General features: G+C 44.9%; 1 protein-coding gene across 3 annotated transcripts in view; it reads right to left on the reverse strand.

The window, feature by feature from the left end:
* The window catches only part of card11 (caspase recruitment domain family, member 11), a 335,526-nt gene that overhangs the window by 96,683 nt on the left and 212,305 nt on the right, over positions 1 to 26,538 (reverse strand). For all 3 annotated transcript variants that reach the window (XM_038820292.1, XM_038820291.1, XM_038820293.1), the window contains 3 exons: positions 14,273 to 14,452; positions 9,865 to 9,913; positions 4,558 to 4,637 (listed from right to left, as the gene is read on the reverse strand). In XM_038820292.1, coding sequence (XP_038676220.1) covers positions 4,558 to 4,637; positions 9,865 to 9,913; positions 14,273 to 14,452 — 309 coding nt within the window. The remainder of the gene's footprint in view (positions 1 to 4,557; positions 4,638 to 9,864; positions 9,914 to 14,272; positions 14,453 to 26,538) is intronic.

The raw sequence follows: 26,538 nt of genomic DNA on the forward strand, positions 1-26,538 counted from the left end.
GCCACAGTTATTTCAGACCCATGTCCAAATGCAGGATTGGATCCCGGGTGACAAAGGCTATCCCTACAGAACATGGCTCATGACACCAGTGCATCAGCCCAAAGCCCTGCAACACTGCTGACTGTGCATCAGAGGCAGTCAGAGAGTATACCACAGGATTGCTCAAAATTACTTCTGATGCCTTGATCGATCTGGCGGATTGTTCAAGTGGGAGTTCAGGATTGTCGTCATCTGCTGTGCCTTGCAACAAGGCATTGCAAAGGGGAGAGGAATTGTCAATCTATGACATGGAGGCTTTGCTAATCTCCTCAGATGAGGATGATGGAGAGGAATATGAGGGAGAATATGAGAAAGACAAGAGATCTCATGGCAGCTCTGCCTGTTGCCAGGGCTACGCAGCGATATGCCAGGGCTGTCAGGGACAACTTCACCGTCAATCATTTTAACCACTAATGATGGAAATACCTGACCATCATTTCCTTGCCTGCTCTGATTGTGCGCCCACCTCTGCCAATCTCCAGAGTTACCTCACTACACATGTCCTCACCCCCTAGGGGAGTGGACTGTTCTCACACAAGATTAAAAAATGTGGCTCTCATCTCCCCGCACCAAGGATTGCAACTTTGCAATGTCACTCAGGCCAATGAAGCAATCTGAAGTCATTGATTGATTGATTTGATTTATTGTCACATGTACCGAAGTACAGTGAAAAGTACTTTTCTGTGACCGAGGGAACGTACTCAGTATGTACATAGTAGGCAAAAAGAATAATCAACAGAGAACATTGACAAATGGTACATTTCGTAGGAAGTAGAGACATTATTGGGTGCTCTTGACTGTTGCATCAACGTGAATGGACCAGGACAGACTGTTGGTGATAGTGACCCCCAGGAACATAAATCTATCGACCATCTCCACTTCGGAGCCATTGATGTAGACGGGAGTGTGTGTCGTGCTACACTTCCTGAAGTCGATGATCAGTTCCTTGGTCTTGCCGACATTTAGAGAGAGGTTGTTTTTGGTACACCATGCAACCAAGTGATTTATCTCCCTCCTGCAGTCTGATTCATTGCTGTTTGAGATATGTCCCACCACAGTCATATCATCCGCAAACTAAAGATTGACTTCGAGTTAAATCTTGCCACAGTCATGCGTGTATAGGGAGTACAGTAGAGGACTGTACACATCCTTGCGGGGCCCCGGTGTTGAGGACTATTGTGGAGGAGGTGCTGTTGCCTATCCTGACAGATTGTGGTCTGTTGGTGAGGAAGTCAAGGATCCAGCTGCACAGGGAGGGGTCAAGTCCAAGACTGAAGAGTCTTGTCGGGATAATGGTGTTGAAGGCGTAGCTGTAGTCTATGAACAGCAGTCTTATGTAAGTGTCCTTGTTGTCAAGGTGTTCGAGTGTTGATTGCAGAGCCAGTGAGATAGCAACTGCTGTGGACCGGTTGGGGTGATAGGCAAACTGCAGGGGATCGAGACCGTCTGGGAGGCTGGCAGTGATCCGTCTCATGACAAGCTGCTCGAAGTATTTCATGATGATAGACGTCAGGCTGTCGTCGTTGAGGCAGGCTAACTTGTTCTTCTTCGGTACTACTATTATGGTGGTATTTCTATTTCTTGCCCACGTTGTCAAGGCCATGATTGCACGTGTATCATATTAATTCTCGTGATAGTCAGTCATTCTCGTTGGCTCATCATTTATGGGAAGGCCAGCAGATGCTGCATGTTCAGCCACGTCGCATTGACTTGAGAATGCAAATCACACTGCACACATTACCATCCAATAAAATGTTCCCGAACACAAACTCTAACCATATTGCTGCCTAAACTGGTGAGATGTCCCTCAGTCCCCTTTATTCAGCAATGACTGCCAAACATGGCAATGCAATATACCCTCTGAAGGAAGTCATCCCAACATTGCATATAACACACAATAGTCAAGTGTAAATATATTGTGATCTATATGCACCATAATGGTGTCTCCACATCCGTGCCATGATTGTGCTCTCAATACTTAATTTTTCTTTTATGACCGCCACGTCTTTGTGTGACCCCCAATGTCAGCAGCTGATGTGGAGACAGGCTGCTGAGGGTCATCCCTGCCGCATAATTGTACGTGGGATATGTGCCCCCTGTGTGCACTTCTAATCCGCATTGTGATTGGATGGGTGGCCATTCCTGAAAAGTAAGCGGAAGTGGCATCCACTTCCTGCCCTAATTAAATTCCACCCTCTGCCTGTTCCTAATTATATTAACATTTTTTTTTCACTGCACCTTCCATTTTTTTTTTCTGCCCAGCTGATCCTGTCCATTTTACATTTCAAAGCTGTTTAACAAGTTTGTCTCAACTTTCCATAAAGGTCCAGGTCTCACATCCGTACAAAACAACACTCCGAATCAAGCTCTTTACAAGTCGCTGCTTGAATAGTTTCTTCAGCTTTCCACTTATCACTCTTCCGCTTATCGTCTCTCACCAAATATGAACTTTCCCATTGCTATCTATGTTCTTATTTCTTTGTCGCACCTTCCATCTGCAGATAGTATGTTTCCTCAATATTTGGATTCCTGCACCTGTTCTTGTTCCTGTCCTTCTCTGAGTATATGAATAAGGCAATGGTGAACCACCACTAAAAATAGCCAAGAAAATGGCTCAGAATGGCACCAGCGCAAATCAATGGCTTGGCGAAAGCTCCTGTTGAAGGCCGAGCGTGGGCCGAAGGGCCTGTTCCTGTGCTGTATTGGTGTCGTGTTTGGCCAGGGAGGGAGTGACAAAGCACTCGTAGCAAGCACAGGAGAAGGATTGCAAGTACCAAGAGCAGGACTAGCTTGAACTTTGGAATGATAGTGAACATTGATGAAATGGATTCTGAAACAAACTCTCTCTCTCTCTTGAGAGAGAGAAAGAGAGAGAGAGAGAAAGAGAGAGCTACTGTGCGTAATGACTCAAGTGCATGGTAGCCATCAGACAAAACAGCAGGCTAAAATTTTACTTAATAGTTCAGCTTGGGATCTCATGGTTCAGAGAATCATATCAAATTAAATGATCACATGCATTGTTATTATCATTTCACCTATTCCATTCACCTCCCACTTTCAATTGTCCTCTTCCAACTTTTAATGCTCTCTCGTTACTCACAATGCTTCATCAAAGCAAAATCACCAGATAAGATATGAACATTGACCCTGCCTATATGAAGGGACATTGGTAAGTGCTGCCAATGAGATTTGTGCACTACATTCCTAACAGTAAATACAACTGCTCCATTAGATTTGCAAAAAGGCTTCACTTCCACTCCGAGCTCATCAAATTGGTTGCTAAAGCATTCGGTAAAGTCAGCAATGTTTATTTTAGATCACTATGACAACAGAAATGCTTGCATTATGCTGTATTTACAGAGAAGTTCATCTTTCCGTTTCACCTCTCATAATAAAACATAATACAGATGGAAGAGAACCTTGAGGTCAAAACAGAGGAGGAAAATGGTAAAGTAAGGAATGGAGAATATAAATGAACTGCCATTGTAAAGCAACTATTAATTGGTCGTCAGCTTTGACTGTTGCCCATTTTCATAGACTGCCTGAGGGTGCTTTCTTGTGATTCACATAAACTAGAACAGAAACAATCAAGTAATAAAAAAATTCCTGGCCTTCCTGCATTAGGCTTGGTGGCCTAACACCAACAATAGAAGATTAGTTTAACATAGCCAATAGCCTTCTTAGTTACACTTGAGCACTGAAAATGTTTTGAAAATAAATGCATGTCTTTTCATTGTCTCAGATGCAGAGGAACTGTTAGTATTTGCAAATTTTGAGAACTAACTATTGTTAAAAAAAAGAACTTGCATTTCAGTAGCACCTTGATCTCAGGACATCCCAAAGTACTTCACAGCTAATGAAGTACTCCTTTGAAGAGCTGTTACAGCAATAAAGTAGGACCTATTTTCCTTACTTTCCTTCCTTGGGAAGAGTCTTGGGACAGATTCTACAATAAAGACTCAAAATAAATGCAAGTGACTCTTCTCTGTTGTTTTGACTATTGGGTTCAGCATTATGTTTGCTTTGTTAATATTGGGCATGTTAAATGTAGAGTCAGCTAAAATTGCTTAGTATCTTTCAATTTTAATTAGCAATTTTAACACCAAGTTTGCACTACTTTACATTTATCTGTGTTTCTGAGCAATTTCCTCAGCTATTTTCCTGATTTGCTGGCTAAATTACGGTTGAAGGTTACAGAAGCCCACGTTTACATGGTGATTCTGGCAGTTCAGAGGAGAATTTCCAGTGACTGAATTCTCTCCATGGTTTACAGGTTTTATCAAGCTTCATATATTGTGCTTGAACTGCCTTGTTAAACTGCACTGGCACTAAACAGTCAAGATGAGACACGGATGAACGTTTCTCATTCAATTTTTCTTTTCTGACAGTTCAATCAGAACATTTCTCAAATCATTGCATCTTTGTTTTTTGTTGCCAGAATAATTCTCAAAGCGTTAATGTGGCAGACAAGTAAAATACGCCTAGAGAGGGTTATAAATAGCTGTCAAAGTTACTTACCATTGTACTCAGAGGATCACAGCCATTAATGGAATTAGGAGTTTCCATCTTGGTGCTGCTGACATCTGACAAATCTTCATCTAAATGTATTGGAGAATGGGGAGTTCAAAAGTCAGTAATGCAAGACAATAGGTATCATGTATCGGCTAATGTATCGGAAAACTCAATGTGTCAAGGGGAGAGAGCACATTGTGAAATCTGCCACCATTCTTTCAGCTCAACCCATTAGATCAGAACGCCACTCATTTTGTCAGTTAAAAAGTAACGTATCCATGAAATAAAGAACATGTGTGGCCTAATATGGGTGGTAGAGAAATTTGGTGCGGACAACACACACATGATGGTAAGCATACTGGTAATCTTTATTTCTCGGGCAAGAAAGTACTTTGGGAATGTTGGGCAGATTTCACCAGGCTATGAAGCAAAACATGTCAACTTCCAATCCTTTGTAGATTTCAACGCACAGCTCAAAAGCTTGTTAGAAAAGTCATTATACATGATTCGGTGGACATTTCTCAAATGTTAAATTAATTAGTGGAGGCTCAATAGCCTGAAATATAATCAAAATGTATTGTTTTCAACATCTTGTCATTATAGCCACAGTGTTGAAGGACCTCTGAAATAATTTAGGGTGATTACATCCCTAAAGTCATTGTTTTGAAGAAGTGAGGGCTAAAGGGGCAGTCTTCACAAAGATGTACTCGGCAAAATTGATTTTTAAATGTCTGCTTCAGTATCATTTATAACCTTGTGCTGCATGTCCGCATACAAATGGAGTCAGTTTTCCCCAATTTATTTTTCACCAAAGCCAGCACCCCTTTAATGCAGCTCACTCTCTAATTAAAATTACAAACACTTTCTATTTGATGCATGGATCTTGACTGAACAATCTGCGCTAATTTATTTTTTCCTTCCAGTGGTTCCTTTTAAAAGAGTAATCTATTTTGCTGCTCTGATCTCTTGCTAACATTGCCATGACTACCATTTGGGATCAGATTTTCAGCTAGACTATCCCAGTATTCGTTTAACGGAGCACCTAAAACTTTCTAAAAGAAATGGATTCTGGTGCTGGAGATTGCGACAGGTAAATAACGACTGTGCCTTTGTTTAAGTTATGAATAGGGCTAGACTAGAGCTAGCTCCCCCAAAATTCCCGAGAGTACAAATAAAAAGAAAAATGTGCAAACAATGGAAACCTACAATAAGAAAAATACATTCAAGAACTCAGGAATAACTGCTTTACCCAGAATGTGGACCTCACAACCACCCAGACAGGTCGAGGCGAGTTGTATAGATGCAATTAAGGGGAAGCAACATAATTTCCTCCAATATGTACCGTGAGGACCAAAGCCATTGGGTGGGTTTCTCCATCCTGCCGCACCCCCGCCAGCAGCGGGGTTCTCTGTCCCAGCAGCCAGCCAATGGATCTCCCATTGTGGGCACTCCCACGCCACCAGGAAATCAAAGGGTGTGAGTGCGCTGCTGACGAAACAGAGGATCCCGCTGATGGAGAATCCAGCCCATTGTCTTTGGTCCCTGTTAAAAACTGTTTCCGAGCCGCCATTTCCGTCCCTCTTCCCAGCAACTGTCCGAGGTGGAGTATGCAGCACTGGGGTCACAACTGGCCCCAAGATGAACCTGCGACCACATATTGTACTATCACTAAGACCACCTATTTCAATCTGCCTAACATTGCCTAATATCATCCGGCCTCAGTTCATCTGCTGCTGAGACTATCACTCGTGCCTTTGTTGCCTCTCGACCTGATTATTCCAATGCACTTCTGGCCAGCCGCCTACATTCTACCCTGCATAAATTTGAGGTCATCCAAAACTCTACTGTCCATGTCCTTACACGCACCAAATTCCAACTATCCATTATCCTCGTGCTCACCGAGGTTCCCACTTAAGCAATCGCTCAATTTTAAAATTCTCATCCTTGTTTTTAATCCCTCCATCCCATCCAACATCTCTAATCTCTTCCAGCCCCACAACCTTCCAAGATATCTGCACTCTTGTAACTCTGGCTGCTTGAATACTTTGATCGGATTTTATTCACCAGTAGCCACGCTTTCAGCTGTCAAGGTCCTAACTGATTTCCCTGGCTAAAATTACCCATCGCTCTTTTTATCTTTCCTCTCTTAAGATACTCCATTAACTCTCTCACATTGACCAAGCTTTTAGTCACCTTTCCTAATATTTCAAATGTAGCTCAGTGTTAAATTTTGCTTCATAATGCTCGTTAGAAGCTGCTCGGGTCTCTGGTGTGGACATGAAGGTGGAGGTTGCACTTTGGGTGGCTCCTGCTGGAGCTTTTGTTTTTTTAGCCCTTTGGGAAGAAATTTCATATGATTGATCTGCAGAACTAAAGGAGTTCTGTTGGTTGAAAGATGGTAGGAACAAGCTCGCCGGGTGGGACTGCACCATTGCGGTAGCACAGTGATTAATATTGATGCTTCCCAGCACCAAGGATCTGGCTTGGGTCACTGTCGGTGCAGAATCTGCACGTTCTCCCAGTGTCTCCAATTTCCTCCCAAAAGACGTCTTGTTAGGTGAATTGGACATTCTGATTTCTCCCTCAGTGTACCCGAACAGGTGCCAGAGTGTGGCAACTAGGGATTTTCACAGTAGTTTCATTGCACTGTTAATGTAAGCCTACTTGTGACACTAATAAAGATTATTATTATTATTACGGTGAACATACTGGCTGAGGTGGTGACGTGGAGTTTGAGTGGCAGTACGGCAAGTATTTTGAGTGGCATGGAAAGGAGATGCTGGCCCTGATAAAGGGGGCTCTTGGAAAGGCATCGACGTCGGGGCCGGAGCAAGAAGAGGTTTTCAAAGGGATGGAGGAGGAATTGTTGCGGCACAGCGACTTGCTCACCTCGATGGGAGAGGACTTGCAGTGGGTGGAGGAGGGTAACAAGGGGCTGAGAGTCAAAGTGGAGGACCTGGAGAACAGGTCATGGAGGCAGAATCTGTCGATTGTGGGATTGCCTATGGGGCAGGAGTGCCGGAAGCTGTCGAGTACTTTTAGTTGATATTCGCTAAGCTGTTGGAGGAAGAAGGACGCCTTCCTCTTTGAGTTGGACAGTACTCACAGGTGTCTCTGGCCAAAGCCAAAGGCAAATGAACCACCAAGAACTGTGATAGTCCATTTCCATAGATATCAGATGAAGGACAAGGTGTTGAGATGGGTGAAACGGAATGAGGTTTGAGATGCCACAGAGTAGGTTTTCAGGTTCATGTAGTTGAGGGATTTTGCGATTGAGCTTTTCCTGACTTTTCTGGTGGCACCCCCTCTCCTTGTTGTTGGAGGAGGATGATGGGAGGACGTTGTCGGTGATGGGGCTGGTGGAGGGGGTCATCTTGGCGATCTGTGGCAGAATTTTGGAGAAGGATATGGCATTGTTCAAGGGGATGAGGCCAAGTGGGAGGAGGAGCTGGGGATGGCGCTGGAAGAGGGGTTGCGGTGTGAGGTGTTGCGGATGCTTCAACCTCGTGGGTGAGGCTGGGGTCGATACAGCTAAAGGTGGTGCACAGGGCGCACCTGACAAAAGTTGAGGATGAGCCAGTTGATTGTGGGGGTGGAGGGCACTTGTGAGCAGTGCGGGAGAGGTCCGGCCACCAGGTACATATGTTCTGGTCCAGCACCATGTCAACGATCCTGCATGTGGATTTGGAGCCCAGTCCCCTGGGGGCCATATTTGGAGTGTCGGACCTGCCAGAGCTGCAGATGGGAGATGTTTTAGCCTTCGCCTCTCTGATTTCTCAGAGGCGGGTCCTTTTGGGTGGAGGTCAGCCTCTTCGCTCTGTGCCTCCATATTACTGGGGGACTTGATGGAGTTTCTAAACTCCAAGTTCATTTTGAGGGGGGTGAGTGAAGGGTTCCACAAGAGATTGGGGTCTGTTTATATTACACTTTAAAGAGATGGTTACCATTGATTGCTAAAGTGTGTGCGGGGTGGGGGGGTTGTTTTGAGTTACTGGGGTGTTGAAGGATGGAGGTAGTTTTTTTTTGCTGTGTTGGATATTTAAAATGTTAAAAATCTAATAAAAAAATATTATTAAAAAAGCACCTTTGGCTATTATAAATACATGGAGGAGGCCTTGTGATGCAGTGGGTAGCTTCTCTATCTCTGAGCCAGAAGCTTCAATTCAAGTCCCACTCCATGACTTGATTGCCAAGGGAGAAGTTTTCATAACACGGCCAACAGATAGAATATCAACTTGCAAATCCTTCCAACATACCATAATGGCAGCAGTACGAGCGGGAGAGATTCCCGATCAGCCATGTAATGGAAAGAACACTGGAGCCTCTACCAGCCCTATTTATAGCTCCAGACTGCAACATGGATGTAAAAGTGTATGTTACCACATCAACTCAGACTTCTTGTGGGGGCCAGTTGGCTAGATGGTGGGTGTGGATGCGATTGGGGTTCAAGCCCCGTTACAGCTAGTCTGAATTTGGGGCCTGCCCCTGTGCCCTAACCTTGGTGGAGATCTTGGTGCTGTTTGCCAGACCTGCCTTCAGGCAAAGAACCCAAGAACAAGATAAATACGAGTGCAAGTGAGAAAGAAACAGAAGGTAACAATTTGATGAAGCGAAGTGGCAGGAGGTTCGTCTGAAGCATAAATGAAGCCAAATGGCCTATTTACTGGGCTGTAAATGCCAGAGGGTGGATTTACCAGCGGGATTTTCCGGTCCTACTTAAACCACGATGCAGTGCATCTGGGACAGATATCTCAGACATGTGTGGAAATCCAAGCTTGTTCTTTTTTTAAAAAACACTGTTTCTTCTGAGCTTTTAATGATAGAGCAGAGCAGAAAAACCTTGACGGAAAACAAAGGTACGGACCATTTTATTTTCTACAAACATGAGAACTTGTGAATTTGTCAGTCTGACAAGGACCAGTAGGTCTAGCAAGTCAACCTGAGGGCCAGAGCATCATTACTAAACACTTCTCACCCATCTCCCACAGCCATGTAATCTCCTGGGGGGAGGCAAAAAGCAGTCAAATAACCCAGGGCCGATAAGGGAAAAAAAAGTACACTGGAAAATTCCTTTCCTCAAACAATCAAACCAGCCCATGAGGTCACATGGTTCCATCTTCTTCATAAGCGCCTGGGTTTCTACATTAAGCACATCTTCTGATAATAATGTCACATTACACAGTTGATTAATTCCATCTCATTTTACTGGGAGCGAGTCTAGGAGCCAGGGTCAGTCTGAGTGTTTTTGTTTGGCTGGAAGTCCTATAAAACACATCTTCAAAATTAAAACTTTTGTCTATTGTGCCGACGTACCTTGATAATCTTGTTGTCTGGGGAAGGTGCACGGAGACTTCGGTCTTCCCTAAATTTCAGAAATGATAATAAAAAAGGTCAAACAGGTTTTTGCGTGAATGCATTAAAAATAAAGCTTGTGCCATACGCACATGCCTTTGTTAAATAAACTCCTCCACAATATTTCACACTAAACCCATTTAAAATAAGGAGAAACAGATTTTAATATGCGCGCGCCATGGAAAACACTTGCTCACATGCTTGTACATGCCCTAAATGGTGCAGTTATTTGCAGCCAGTCAACAACCAAAGCAAAACAGGCTCGGCCGGTCCTTATTAGGCACAGATGTCGGACGTATTAACGGGTGACAGACAATGAATGGACACTGATCAGCAGGAAAGAAATGAAAGGACGAGACAGGCGGAAGCAACTGTTGTTCAGTGGTTTTTGAAGTCTGTAAGAGAGGTGACAAGGGGGGGATTTTCAGGAGGGAGTTCCAAAAGATGGGTGGATAGTCACTCAAGGAGTCTGATCAATGCAAGAGAAGGAACCGGGTATTCGAAACGGGTCAATGGTGACGAAGTGGAGATCGTATCTGGGGTGGCACTGTCAAGAAGTCCAGCATGGACTGTTATATATGTGGGTTGTGAGTCCAGACGATCAAAATGAACGTATTGCCCAGGTTCCTCTTCCTGTTTAGATCCATTCCGATCTACATCCCCAAGGCCTTCTTCATAGCGCTGGACAAACTTATCATGGCGTTCGTATGGGGGGGGGTAAAAATGCTAGGATCCCAAAGAAGGTCCTACAGAAAACAAAATCCAGGGGGGGGGGGCTAGCCCTCCCGAATCTACAATTCTACCACTGGGCGGCAACAGCCGAGCGAGTAAGGGGATGGATCCAGGAGCCAGAAGCCGAGTGGGTGCGTGCGGAGGAGGCCTCCTGCATGGGGACCTCCCTCCGGGCCCTCGCCACGGCAGCACTCCCATCCCCACCCAAAAAACACTCCAGCAGCCCAGTGGTGACAGCCACCCTCCAATCCTGGAACCAACTGCGGCAGCAATTTGGCCTGAACAAAATGTCGGACAAGGCTCCCATCTGCAACAACCATAGGTTCAAACCAGCACTGACTGACGCCACCTTCAAAAGGTGGAGACAGGACGGGGGGACACTGACAGTCAGGGACCTATACACGGACGACAGGATCGCAACACTGGACGAACTGACAGAGAAATTACAGCTAGCTGGGGGGAACGAGCTACGGTACCTGCAGCTCAAAAACTTCCTACGAAAGGAGACAAGGACGTACCCACAACCGCCACGACAGACACTACTGGAAGACCTACTGGACGCAAGTATCCTAGAGAAAGGGAACTGTAGTGACATGTATGGCCGACTGGTAGATAGGGACGACACCGTACTGGACGCAACAAGAAGGAAATGGGAGGACGACCTGGGGATGGAGATAGGGTGGGGACTCTGGAGCGAAGCACTGCATAGGGTCAACTCCACCTCCACGTGCGCAAGGCTCAGCCTGACGCAACTAAAAGTGGTACATAGAGCCCACTTAACGAGAAACCGTATGAGTAGGTTCTTCCCGGAGGTGGAGGACAGATGTGAGCGGTGCCAAAGAGGCCCGGCCAACCACGCCCACATGTTCTGGTCTTGCCCCAGACTTGTGGAGTACTGGACAGCCTTCTTCGAGGCTATGGCCAAAGTGGTGGGGGTGAGGGTGGAGCCATGCCCGATAGTGGCGGTCTTCGGGGTTTCAGACCAGCCAGATCTATTCCTGGGGAGGAGGGCGGACGCCCTTGCCTTTGCCTCCCTGATCGCCCGCCGTAGAATCCTGTTTGGCTGGCGGTCAGCAGCACCGCCCAGAGCTGCAGACTGGCTGTCCGACCTCTCGGATTCTCTCCAAATGGAGAAAATCAAATTCGCCATCCGAGGGTCGGACGACGGCTTCCACAGAACGTGGGAGCCATTCATGCAATTGTTCCGGGACCTGTTTGTGGCCAACGTACAAGAGGAAGAATAGTCGGGGGAAGGTAGCCGGCGGGGAGGGGGGGGGCTACGGGCTCGTTACGGGGGTTTGATGGCTAGCTAAGGCCCAAAACCAAACTAAATAAATGCCAATAAACATGTTGGGGAATGTAAAATATGTATGCCGGCAAAGAGGGGGAGGCCACAGTTATTTTACTACGAAGATGCTCACCTGTAAATATATATGTGAATTTTTGCGTGTTTTTTTTTCACTCTCTAACAATTTGTAATTTGTTCAATATAAAACATGAAAACTGAATAAAAAACATTTATAAAAAAAAAAAAAATATATGTGGGTTGTTGTTGTGTTGTTGCATGGTCTCGTTAAGAGTTTAGTCACATGACAGTCCTTGATCTTATCACTTATGTTATTGGCTACTTCGCGGGTTCTGAGTCAGTCTAGACTAAGTCTTTGTACAGTTAGCAAACATCTAATAAACATGTGTTGATTATTGCATTCAAGCCCTTTGCTCCAACATTTCCGTTCTTTTATCCTGCAACACAACGGTGACCAAGACAAAGGGATTTGGAGATGATGGCAAAACTCTGAGTTTAAAAAAAAATTTAGAGTACCCAATTATTTTTTTCCAATTAAGGGACAATTTAGTGTGGCCAATCCACCTACCTGCACATTTTTGGGTTGTGGGGGCAAAACCCACACAGACACGGGGAGAATGTGCAAACTCCACACGGACAGTGACCCAGAGCCGGGATCGAACCTGGGACCTCGGCGCCGTGAGGCAGCAGGGCTAACCCACTGTGCCACCGTGCTGCCCTGCAAAACTCTGAGCTAATACAATGAGCTTCAATTGATCTGTGGAACTCGGCAAAGACACGGGTAATGGGATTTAGGCTTTATAACGTAAGAAAAAAGGCTATGGTGTTCCGGCTGATTTGCAATTCACCGAGTGGGTGTGGGGTATGAGGAAGGCCTGGTCAGGAGAAGGTTGGAGAAGCAGATCAAAACTAAAACTAGTGCAAATCGTAAAATAATTAATAGAAAAAGCTGAAATTATTCAGCAGACCAGCCAGCAGCTGTTGAGAAAACAGATTGGTTAGTGTTTCAGGTCTGGATTCGACAACAGCTGAATTGAAGTGGCCAATCAACCTACCCTGCTAATCTTTGGTTTGTGGGGATGAGACCCATGCAGACACTGGGAGACTGTGCAAACCCGGGGCGGGGATCGAACCCGGGTCCTCAGCGCCATGAGGCAGCAGTGCTAACCACTGTGCCGCCGTGCCACCTATGTGAAGACCAGTGCTCAGCGGGTCCCGGTTGCGGTCTCCTCTGCAAGGCTGATAGATCCCAGGTGTTGATTAGTTCTGGCATAGACACAGTTAAGTGTGCCACGGTCTGTCCCGATTCCAGTGGGACGCAGCCCGTAAATCGCACCCATTGAAGTAAAAACGTTTTATAAACCTAAATATAACTGAAAAAAACGTACTGGGGATAATTTTGACTGAGTAAACAAGTGAAACCAGCGATATCAATGCAGAAATCCATTATAAATCTCTCAATTTACGTATCTATTGGGACTCAATGGAAATTTCTCATTTTACACCATCACACAAAGTCAAAATGACCCACTCTAGGTGTAAAAGCAGTGAATGAAACATTGGTGTGATTTTATTTTCAGCAATTTAGAATTGAGCATGTGCCTGCCTGGTGCATCCCAGCTCTGGCAAGCTGATACATGGCACAGCAGGGTGTACGTTTGTGATCACAAATAGTCCCATGTAGTGACTTCCCTATTTTCATCATGCTGCCCTGAAGAGGAATCAAGTGGCAGTCGAGAAGTTTATTTCCAAGGAACAAGGCAAAACTGACTGACTGACATCAGTGATAGCCGCCGGAGCTCTGTTCCACCCCCTATGGTCTTCAGCAGGGAAAATGTGTGGCACAAGAAGAGTACAAAATAATGAAGAAAATTCTGCGGCATACGAGGAGATAATGGACAGCCAAAATAGTCAAAAGTGGCTGATCTCACACCATTGCATCACCTCACACTGCCTCTATTGTACTGTAGTCCAGTCTCGTTTATAGATCATTCTTGATTTGTCATGGTTATGGCTTGGTCCCAAGTTTTTTTTGATAGATACTAATCAGTGCAAATTAGGGCCAGCATTGTGCTGCGTCGCCACATTCAGCAAGAATTTAATAGAATTTATTTGGACTCCTTTCACATCAGCAATAAGTCAAAGTCATGAGTCAGTCATTATAACACTGTCCTTCATCCTTCAAAAAATCATTCATATCTTAAGGTAGTGAGATCTTTGAACACTTCAGCTAACAACACGCAGAAGATCTTCAGCCTACACCACGAGGACTGATATTTCACCTGAATGTTTCACCAAAAAAGATAATCTTCAAAATGAACAGTTACGTACAATTCCGTAAACTTTAAGGTTTGGTCTCCGTCTCAGTCGCGGCTCCTGCACGAAAAATTCATTATCTTCATGAGATTCCTCTGATGTCGATGAACTCTCCTGCTCCTGTCCATTCCTCTTCTGACAGGAATGGCAGAAAGTCTGAGAGATAATGGTGGCTGGAATATTCCGTGGCAGGCTCTGTAAGAATAGACAGGAAGAGTGAAATTAAGTTTGACCTATTTCTTCTCAAAGCCATTTTCTCTTTGTTACCTCTCTCCGCCCCACCCACACCGCCCCCAGATTTCCTCTCCTCCCCACCCACACCGCCCCTAGATTTCCTCTCCTCCTCCCTCCCATTCCCTCTCTCCTCACATGCTGCTGAATGATTCCACAAGGCCTGGATGCCATCCAATGCTTTACCCACTCAACCATTCTTTATATCTGATCGTCCTAGTCAAGGAGTGTCAACCAGTTATTTGATGATGGAGAGCACCATTGCGCAGCTTGAACTGAATCACACGCCCTAATGAACACATGCATGAGCGCACACACATGTACATGCTCACATGCGTATGTTCACATGTAAACACACATGCAAATGGCCACACTCTCTCTCAAGTGAGAGTTGCTGGATGGTGATTAGAGTAGAAACTGATTTTTCTTCTCCTTCCCTGCCGTACCCAGTATGCGGATCATTACAACACTGGCAGTGCAATTATATTTTGGAGAGGGGAGTTCCAACTGTGTTTCTTCAAAGGATTTATTTTCCTTTAGAGATCGAAATACATCACCCTTACACTGTGCCCATGGTTCTTCAAATATATGCTGCTCTCCTACAGACAGCCAAACAAATAAACACAATACAATTGCACTGCCAGTGTTGTACCAGTCTCCAATCAAAAGAGGAGAATTAGTATATTATGTTAAAGTACAAAGTCTTACAAAACGAGGTTAAAGTCCAACAGGTTTATTTAGAATCACAAGCTTTCGGAGCGTAGCTCCTTCATCAGATGACTCACCCAGTCCAATGCCGACATCTCCACATCAGTAAGAAGGCATGGAGCTGGGTGGATTATTAATAATTCAGGAATGTCGAGTGAACTAACAGGACCACTCTTAGGAGTGGACGTGTGACTGGAGGATTTAATGTCATCGTTGTAAGTTCTGGGCATTAACTTTCCAAGTGTACAGTTCGTCAAGCTCAATGAAAAGAATTATTGGAGCCAAAATGGGTTTCATGTATTTTTGAGTGAAGTCTGCAATCTATACAAGGGTGAAACTCAGTATGTTACTGCTCGAGGGACCTTGCTCTGTGCAAACAATCTGCTATATGATAACAGCAACTTCAAATGGTGGTTCGTTGGCTGTAAAGTCTTTGGAATGATCGGATGTTATAATAGATGCTATATAAATGCAGGTCCTTTCCTTCTTCATTCTCAAGAACACTCTTGATAGGGCGGCATGTGGCCGCAGTGTTTAGCACTGGGACTGCGGCACTGAGGACCCGGGTATGAATCCCAGCCCTGGGTCACTGTCCGTGTGGAGTTTTCACATTCTCCCCATGTCTGCGTGGGTTTCACCCCCACAATCCAAAGATGTGCAGGTTAGGTGGATTTGCCCCTTAATTGGAAAAAAAATAATTGGGTGCTCTAAATTTAAAAAAAAAAATAATACTCTTGACAATTTTAAAAAGATCATTCTGGGGATGTGGGTATCGTTGGCAAGGCTGGCATTTGTTGCCTGCCCATAATTGTCCTCAAGAAGGTATTGTTCAGCTTCCTTCTTAAATCGCTGCAGTCAATCTGGTGTAGGTACAACCACAGTGCTGTTAGGAAGGGAGTTCCAGGGGTTTGACGCAGCAACAGTGAGGGAATGGTATGCAACTTGGAAGGGAATCTGTAGGTAGTGGTGTTCCAATGCGCCTACTTCCCATGTGTTTTCAGGTGGTCGAAGCCGTGGGTTTGGAATATGCTATGGAAGGAGCCTTAAAGAGTTGCTCCAGTGCATATTATTGATAGTGCCCACAGCTGCCACTGTGCGCTGGTGGAGCGAGTGAATGTTTAAGGTAGTGGATGAGGTGCCAATCAAGCTGACTGGATTAAGACATTGCGCTGACTCTATTCATGTGGGAATCGTATTGACTTTTATCTCACTCTGATCTTGAGTTGATCCCTGAATAATTTTCAAACTCTTTGAGCCTTAGAAAATCCAGCATTAAAAATGGGTTCCAGCTTCTGTGGCGCCCAGTAAGGCGTGTCATGTTATGAACATTTAGGCAATACTTTAAAGGGAGACACATACAAGCTGTTAAGATGGTTGTTGCAAATCATGTGACTTTTGGCATTTGGACTACAGACAGTATCCAGTCTCTGGCAAATGCCTAATTAAATATGGACATAGGTGAAGGTCCTACATAACCATTTGTCAAATTTTCACATCTCATTGTTGAAGGATGGGCAAACATCTAAAGACTAAGTAGTTTCCAGATTGCCTGTCTCCATATTTCATACTGAACAGAAGGGAATATCGAAACTCAAAGGCCATTATCGACTTCCAATTGTATCACAATGCCCCCCTCCCCCCCCCCCAAACCCAGCTAGATTAGGTGGTCCTCAAAGGTTTTAGCTCAGGGCTCATGTACTTCAAGCTGGTTTCAGTGACTGCCTCCTCATTACCTCAGAACCCAGCAGATCCATCAGAACTACCCATCACCAACCAGTCTGAGAACCAAACGCCGAAACTAGTTGCAGGTCATCAAGCAGCCAAGTAGTTAATCTATTTCAGTTTCAAACAATGTCCTAGATATTCGACTACATGAAACACTCACAGCCTAACCCGTTGCTTTACAAGACCCTCAGTTCAAATTTAAATAATTAAATACATTCAACAAAGGACAGGCTTGGTACGTGGGAGAGCAGGAATCGAAAATCAGAGCCTAAAATGATTGTAATCTGTGAATGTGCACCATCTTTGTGTGTGTTTGTGTCTGTATATATGTGTGTGACATTGCATTCATTCAATTATGTGAGAATAAAGACCTTAATTATTTTAAATGCATGAAAGCTTGCTGCTGAAATAATTAATTGGAATACATATTCGAAGGGTAAGTAAAGACACACCTCTTTCCATATGAAATAGACTTATTACAGGCTGTAAGAGAGCTGGCACATTCTGTCAATGACTATTTCCAATTGAAGTAGGAAAAGCGTCCCTGGTTCTGAACCAGAAGCTCCGTGCTCAATTCTCACTCCAGGACTTGATGGTCAAGGTGGGCGTGTTCATAACGAGGCCAAACAGGGTGGATATCAACTTGCAAATCCTTCCAACACATGCTAATGGCAAGTGGTAAGAACAAGAGAAATTCCTGGTCAGCCATGTTATGGAGAGAACGTTGGAGCCTCTACCATCACTATTCACAGTTCCAGGCTACAACATGTATACAAAAGTACATGTTGCCGTAGGAAATCAGGCTCCATGGGGAATGGTTGGCTCGCTGGCTGGTTGGATCAGATTGATGCCAAGCAGGAGGTTTGATGTCCATTCTGGCTGGGGTGGATTTGGGAACTGCCGCCTTGTCCTGACCATGGTACTGTGCGTTGGACTTGCCTTTGGGCAAAGAACGCAAGAAGAATACATTGCGCACACAAATCCATTAAATGTCCTCTCTGAAAGACTTTCCTGCACTGTGATGTACAGAGGTAAAAAGAATGACAAACATACACTGCTTAATGTTTTAATTACCTCAGACAATTTTTTATATTTGTGACTCAGGTTTGTGTCAATTAAATTTGATAAGACCTATGGATATAAATCTGACCTGATATAATGTGCTCTTGTAAAATAACCTGCACATTTTAAAAACTCATCTTTATTTTTGCTGGCCATTACAGATTTTTATGTTCTGCTTCACTTGCAAAATGCTTGATTGTAAAGCTGATATCTAACCGAACATAGATAGGGCATCGTCATCTTGCTGTTCTCAGTGTCACCAGAGATGTCACTGTTGTCAGCAGCTGCAGAAGAGCTGTGGAGTTTGCCACTTAAGCGCAAAGCAAAATGTGAGCAAGGGAGGCAGGGGAATAAAAATACCAAAAGCAAAAGGTATTTATTTATCTTTATTTTGTTATGCAAGGGACACTCAATGCCTTTGCAGGGCAGTAAGGATTATTCAGCGGATGAATCATCTTTAATAGTTCCTTGAGTTTGATATATCAAATGCCATCAATATGTGAGCCAACACAATTATTTAATGTTCTTTTTCTGCACCCGAGTTCCAGTTTGTTATTTTAATTTCTTGCTTTTCTTTCAAACTTATCGGAGTAAAAGAGCACTTTTAATTCCCCTTATTAGTAACCAAATTTGAACTGAGCAAGGGGAAGGACAAAGCATCCAGCATAGACTGGGAACATGACAGCAGGAGAGAGTATGTGTCTAGAACCTGGGTGGGCCTCAGAGGTTTTAGCCCAGTGGTCATGTGATCGAAGCTTCAGGAATTTCAGGTTTCAGGGATTGCGTCCTGATTATCCCAGGACCAAGGGGATCCATGAGAACTGCCAGACACCAGCCAGTCTGAGTACCAGATGCTGAAACTAGCTGCAAGTCATCAAGCAGCCAATATACTTAATCTGTTCTAGTTTCAAAGTTCACCTGAAAACATGGGAGAACAATTGTTAGTGTAACTGTTGGGGAAAATGGAAGGCCTGGTAAATCCGTTGAAAATTAAAAATGCTATCTTGTTTTCTCTTATTTAAAAATTAAAAATCTATCAACTGCAAGGTGTATAACAACCTAAACTCATAATTGTTTTGGCATGTCATAACTGTCGATATTTGGAACTTAGATAGCTTCTCTGACCAGGTGACCAAAAGCTTGATCAAAGAGCAAGGTTTTAAGCATCTTATTAGAGGAAGGAAAAGTGGAGAAACATAGGGGTTTTTGGAGGGAATATGGATGCTTCGGACCTAGGCAGCTGAATGACTAACGGTGGAGGGATTAAATATGGAAATGCTCATGAGGCCAGCATTGGCGGAGCTCAGAGATCTAGGAGGATTCTAGGGTTGAATAGATTACAGAAAGAGCAAGGCCATGGAATGATTTGAAAACAAGGATGAAAATATTAAAATTGAGGCACTGTTTAATTGGGAGCCAATGTAAGGACTGTGACAATAGATATCTGGGCTTAGAACATAGAACAGTACAGCACAGAACAGGCCCTTCGGCCATCGATGTTGTGCCGAGCAATGATCACCCTACTTAAACCCACGTATCCACCCTATACCCGTAACCCAACAACCCCCCACCCCCCCCTCCCCCTTTAACCTTACTTTTTAGGACACTATGGGCAATTTAGCATGGCCAATCCACCTAACCCACACATCTTTGGACTGTGGGAGGAAACCGGTGCACCCGGAGGAAACCCACGCACACACGGGGAGGACGTGCAGACTCCACACAGTCAGTGACCCAGCCGGGACTCGAACCTGGGACCCTGGAGCTGTGAAGCATTTATGCTAACCACCATGCTACCATGCTGCCCATCGGTAGCACGGCTTGTTGTGAATTATGATGCAGCAGCAGAGTTTTGAATGCCCTAAACTTTATGAAGGAAAGATTGTGGGAGGTGGCCTGGAGTACACTAGTATTGTCAAGCCACTGCTAAATTGCCCTTAATTGGAAAAAATGAGTTGGGTACTCTAAATTTATAAAAAAGCATTGTCAACTCAGGAGGTAACAAAAGCATGGCCGAGGGTTTCAACAGCTAGGGCAGAGTTGAATGATATTATAGAAGTGCAGACAGGTAGTCTTACTGAAGGTGCAGGTGTGTGCTAGGATTGTCCTCTCAGTATCCAATATATCCAAGGTTGCATAGAGTTTGTTTCAGCGCCAGACAACTGCCAGGGAGAGGGAAAGAGTAAATGGCTATTTATTTAGTTGCAGGAAATTTAGGTTCATCCAGCTCCAGATGCCAGACAAGCAGTCTGACAATTTATAGGTGGTGGGGGTGAGGTAGAGTTGGGTGTTGTCAGCACATATGTGGAAACTAATGCTGTGCCCTCGGGTGATGTTGCTGAGCGATGTCAATGAGAACTGGGGGGGGGGGGGGGGGGGGGGGGCCAGGGACAGGAAGGATTGATCCTTGTATGACACCAGAGGTGATGGTGCGGAAGCAGGAAGAGAAACCACTGCAGGTGACTCTCTGGCTATGAGCAGATAGATACAAATAGAGCCAGTCAAATGCTGTCGCACCCAGCTGGATGTTGGTGAAAAGACATGTTGGAGAAGAATTCTGAGGTTTGATGGTTTGAAGGCAGGTGGAGAAGAATGGGAAGGGATAGTTTACCTTTGTGACCGTCACATAGGGTGTACTTTGAAAAGAGCTGTTCTGGTACCATGATAGGAGTGGAAACCATATTGGATGGATTCAAACATGAATTTCCGAGAAAGATGGGCATGCATTTCGGAGGCAGCAACATTTCCAAGGATCATGGCAAGGAAAGAGAAATTCATGATGGGCAAGTAATTTGCCAGTATCGTGGGATCAAGGTTCTTTTTCTCAAAAGAGGGGTGATGGAAGGAGATTTGAAGGGGGCGGCGGGAAAAAACAGCCAGAAACTGCGGAGAGTCAACTGCTAATAATATCAGTTAACATCGGAGTCAGGAAGGGAATGTGCCTGCTCAGCAGCTTGGTAGGAATAGGGTCAGGAGAGCAGGAGGTGGGTTTCATCCATAAAACGAGCCCAAAAAGGCAATGGGGGAAGACAGGAGAGAAATTAGAGAAAGACGCAAATTGAGGATTTGGGCAAGGGGAACTTTAGTCGGCCATAAACCAGTCCAAACTGTGTTGGTAGAAAGAAAATTTGGTTTATTGCAAAGCAATTAAATTTGCAATATACATCAAATCGGTGGAGTCAAGAGAGACCCCGTAGGTCTTGTGCGGGTTCTAACAGGACCCCACAAAGGAATGGGCTTGGGGAAGGGAGGGCAGTGGTAGAGGCAACTGAATGGATGGTCTCGATCTTTGAAACAAAGATTTATGAGCTCCTTGCACATTGAGACTGAGGATGGCAGAGATGAAGAGGGATACTTGAGAAGACAGTTTGTGGTAGAAAAGAGAAGCCAAATGTTACCTTTGATGATCTGTAAATAGTGAGCAGTTTTTATGTTTGAAAGCATTACCTAATAAAGGTCTAGTACCTGGAATGGTTGAGGTGGATAGTATAGATTCATATAAGGGGGATGTAGAAAGGTGCATGAGGGAGAAAGGAACAGAAGGATATGCTGATGGGATTATATCAGTGTTCTTCAAATCATTTTTCCTGGGACCCACTTTTACCAACCCGTCGACCTTCGGGACCCACACCGGCCGACCTTTGCGACCCACACGCATTTGTGTATGAGTTGTTCATCAGAGGTCCTGGAGCTCACACCAGCAATGCTTTGTCCTGCCATGGACTCTCCTGCGAAGCTCTCTCTAGCAGATTCAGTTGTGAGATCCTGGCCTGTATGTGTCTATGGCCCTCTGTTCCTTATTCAAAAAACATCATCTTCAATTCTTCACACAGTCCTGTTTCTTGCTTGCTGGCAGCTACAAACGGAGTACGTGACATCAGTGCACTGGGCTCATGACCTGATCTTTGCCATCACTTCTGGCTGGAAGACGATTCGACTTTAAAAAAATATCTGTTCCTGGGACAGCATGTTGACAGATGGAAGAGGACACTGACCCACTGGGCTCTGGGCCTGCGCTCTGCCAGATCGGCTGAGGGGGCACACATGCACTGGACAGCCGGCATTCTTAAAAGTTGGTTGCAGCTGGCACCTGTAAAAGCCAGTCGCGGCCTTTGGGCACTTCTTCCCGCGATTGGGAACGGCGTGACCGATGGTCCGTGACTCTACTGACATCTGCCCGTGACCCACCCGCAGGTTGCGACCCTGAGTTTGAAAATGACTCGGTTAGGTAAGGCAGGGATGGGAGGTGGTGAAACACCCGCATATAGGGGCGGCATGGTAGCACAGTGGTTAGCACTGTTGCTTCACAGCACCAGGGTCCCAGGTTCGATTCCTGGTTGGGTCACTGACTGCGAGGAGTCTGCACATTCTCTGTGAGTCTGTGTGGGTTTCCTCCGGGTGCTCTAATTTCCTCCCACAGTCCCGAACGACCTGCTTGTTAGGTGAATTGGAGATTCTGAATTCTCCCTCTGTATATCTGAACAGGCACCGGAATGTGGCGACTAGGGGATTTTCACAGTAACTTCATTGCAGTGTTAATGTAAGCCTACTTGTGACACTAATAAAGATTATTATTATTAAACCAGTTGGGCAGAATGGCCTACTTCTGTGCTGCAATTTCTATGTAATTCTGTGCGAGACAAAGTCAGATCAGCTGGACTCCCGGGAATAATATTCGCCCTTTGCTGAGTCATTGGCATTTGTGGGATTTTTTATTTGCATGGCAGTTGAAATGAAGCCAGCCAGAGGGTTGTCATGACAACTTGTGGTGGTGGGGTGGGATGGGATGGGCGGGGGAGGGGGTTAGGGACGAGGCACTGACAACGATCGGTTATCCATTACAGAACACTGCAAGCTCTCAGTGGGAGCCGGTGTATCTAAGGCTGGCACTTCGCAGTACAGTGCTGCAAGCTTACAAAACAGGCATTTTTCACACACAAAAATACAGAATTGGATGTTGTCTATTCACCTATTGATGTGCACAGCATCAGTCAGAGAGGTGGCTTTTGAGTTTGTTGAGTTTATCTGAACATGTTCAGCAGAAGATTGCAAAAAAACGTATCAGACTCCTTTAATTACCCATGAGGGGTAAATTTGGGTGGGAAACCCACTGGAGTGGGTAGGACGACTGATTTGCACCCTGTCCAATGTTACTCTCCATTGTACATGCTCCTGTCAGTCTCCCGATGGGCAGGCAGAGTTAAAATTGTCTCGACGTATCAGTTACTTTACAGCCACCAAATATTCAGTATAAATTGGGCTGGTTCAGCTGTTTACTTCTCATCTCTGCCCAAGAGTAACAACAACTTATTTTTCTGGATGTTAAGTGAAAAACAAATCAGTAGATAAGTTTGCCTGGCTCGGGAAAATTATAACAGAAAATGGTAGCTGGGATGCTAAAGTCAGAAGAAGTCACAGTTGTTTTAATTTTTCACTTTTCTTTCGACCTCATAAGAGTAAAAAAGGCACTTTTAATTACTCTTATTATTAACCAAATTTAAACTGGGAGAGGGGAAGGACAAAGGATTCAGCAGCAACTGGGAAAATCAAAAAGGAAGGGAGAGTATTTGTCGAAAAGGAAACGAAGTGGATGGGCACAGGGCCTCTGCGAACTGTGTCCGGAGGTATAGCATGCTTATGTGACCTGGAGTGAGCAAGGATCGAATATGGGAGATCAATTGTGCAGTAACTTTTTAAGGCATCAATGGTCTACTATATCCGTTGAAAATAAAAAATTCCACCTTGTTTTTTCTCTTCTTTGAAAATAAAAAATCCATCAACTGTTAAGATTCAAAAGTTGAGCTCGATGTTCTGGTTGTCATCACGGGCGGAATGGACAATCTGATGGACCATTTAAAGGTCCACTGACATGGCGCAGGAAGGTCGGGGTGGGTGTAATGGGAAAGTCCCACCCGTTATCTCGGTTTTCTTTCCACAGATGCTACCAGACCCGCAGAGGTTATCCAGCAGTTTCTTGTTTTATTTCAGCCTAAAACTCAGCGCTGTTTTGACATGCCACAATTGTCCATTTTTGGACAGCTTTGTCAGGGGAAAATAGAGTATGAGAGTGAGCTTGCAGGGAACATAAAAACTGACTGTAAAAGTTTCCATATGTACGTGAAGAGAAAAAGATTGGTGTAGACAAATGAGGATCACTTACAGTCAGAAACAGGGGAATGTATAATAGGGGACAAAGAGATGGCTGAGCAACATACTTTGGTTCTGTTTTTGCAAATTAGGACACAAATCAGATGTCAGAAATGTTGGGGAACACAGGGTTTAGTGAGAGGGAGGAACTGAAGGAGATCAATATTAGTAGAGAAATGGTGCTGGGAAATTGATGGGATTGAAGGCGGATAAATCCCGAGGGCCTGATAATCTATACACCAGAGTACCTCAGGAAGTGGATATAGAAATAGTGGCTGTATTAGTGGTCATCTTCCAGGATTCTATAGACTCTGGAACAGTTCCTGCAGATTGGAGGGTAGCTAATGTAACCCCGCTATTTAAAAATGGAGGTAGAAAGAAAACAGCAAGCCTGACATCAGTAATGGGGAAAATTCTCGAATCGATTATCAAAGATTTAATAGCAGAGCACTTAGAAAATAGTGGTAGGATCGGACAGTCAGTGTGGATTTAAGAAGGGGAAATCATGCTTGACAAATCTACTAGAATTCTTCGAGAATGTAACTAGCAGAGTTGACGAGGGGGAGCCAATGGACGTGATATATTTGGACTTTCAGAAGGCTTTGGACAAAGTCCCACATAAGAGATTAGCGTGTAAAATTAAAGCGCATAGTATTTGGGGTAGTGTATTGTGATGGATAGAAAACTGGTTGGCAGATAGGAAACAAAGAGTAGGAATTAATGGGTCTTTTTCAAATTGGCAGGCAGTGACTAGTGGGTTACCGCAGGGACTGGTGCTAGGACCCCAGCTATTCACAATATATATAATGACTTAAATGAGGAAATAAAATGTAATATCCCCAAATTTGCAGTCAACACCAAGTTGGGAGGGAGGGTGAGCTGTGAGGAGGATTCAGAGATCCTTCAATATGATTTAGACAAGTTGAGTGAATGGGCAAATGAATGGCAGATGCAGTATAATTTGGATAAATGCGAGGTTATCCACTTAGGGAACAAAAACGAGAAAGCAGATTATTATCTGAATAGCCATAAATTAGGAGAGGGGAATGTGCAATAGACCTGGGTGTCCTCATACATCAGTCACTGAAGGTAAGCATACAGGTTCAACAGGCGATAAAGAAGGCAAATGGTATTTTGGCCTTCATAACGAGAGGATATGACTACAGGAGCAGGGATGTCTTGCTGCAATTAAACATGGCATTGGTGAGGCCACACCTGGAATACTGCGTGCAGTTTTGGTCTCCTTATCTGAGGAAGGATGTTCTTGCTCCAGAGGGAATACAGCAAAGGTTTACCAGACTGATTCCAGGGATGGCGGGACTGTCATATGGAGGAGAGATTGAATTGGTTAGGATTGTATTCGCTGGAGTTCAGAAGAATAAGGGGGGATCTTGTAGAAACCTACAAAATTCTATCAGGACTAGACAGGGTGGATGCAGGAAGGATGTTCCCGATGGTGGGTGTGTCCAGAACCAGGGGTCATAGTCTGAGAATATAGGGTGGGCCATTTAAGACAGAGATGTGGAGAAACATCTTCACTCAGAGTGGTGAGCCTGTGGAATTTGTTACCACAGGAAGTAGCTGAGGCCAAAACATTGCATGTTTTCAAGAAGCAGTTAGATATGGCAGTTAGAACAAAGGGTATCAAAGGATATGGGAGGAAAGCGGGATTAGGCTATTGAGTTAGATGATCAGCCATGATCATACTGAATGGCGTAGCAGGCTCTAAGGGCCGAATGGCCTTCTCCTGCACCTTTTTCTATGTTTCTGACCAAAAGCTTGACCAGGAATAGCCAGAATTTCATGAAGGTGAAGGAAGCCTTAATATCATGGAATTTACAGTACAGAAGGAGGCCATTCGGCCCATCGAGTCTGCACCGGCTCTTAGAAAGAGCACCCTACCCAGGCCCATATCTCCACCGTATCCCCATTAACCCCACCCAACACTAAGGGCAATTTTGGACACTAAGGGCAATTTAGCGTGGCCAATCCACCTAACCTGCACATCTTTGGACTGTGGGAGGAAACCGGAACACCCGGAGGAAACCCACGCAGACACAGGGAGAACGTGCAGACTCCGCACAGACAGTGACCCAAGCCGGGAAACGACCCTGGGACCCTGGAGCTGCGACGCAATTGTGCTAACCACTATGCTACCGTGCTGCCCAGAGAGTGATGAGCCTGTGGAATTTGTTACCACAGGAAGTAGCTGAGGCCAAAACATTGCATGTTTTCAAGAAGCAGTTAGATATGGCAGTTAGCGGGCAGCACGGTGGCCTAGTGGTTAGCACAACCGCCTCACGGCGCTGAGGTCCCAGGTTCGATCCCGGCTCTGGGTCACTGTCCGTGTGGAGTTTGCACGTTCTCCCCGTGTCTGCGTGGGTTTCGCCCCCACAACCCAAAAATGT

This window comes from Scyliorhinus canicula, chromosome 15, assembly GCF_902713615.1.
Source record: "Scyliorhinus canicula chromosome 15, sScyCan1.1, whole genome shotgun sequence".
NCBI classification, from domain to species: domain Eukaryota; kingdom Metazoa; phylum Chordata; class Chondrichthyes; order Carcharhiniformes; family Scyliorhinidae; genus Scyliorhinus; species Scyliorhinus canicula.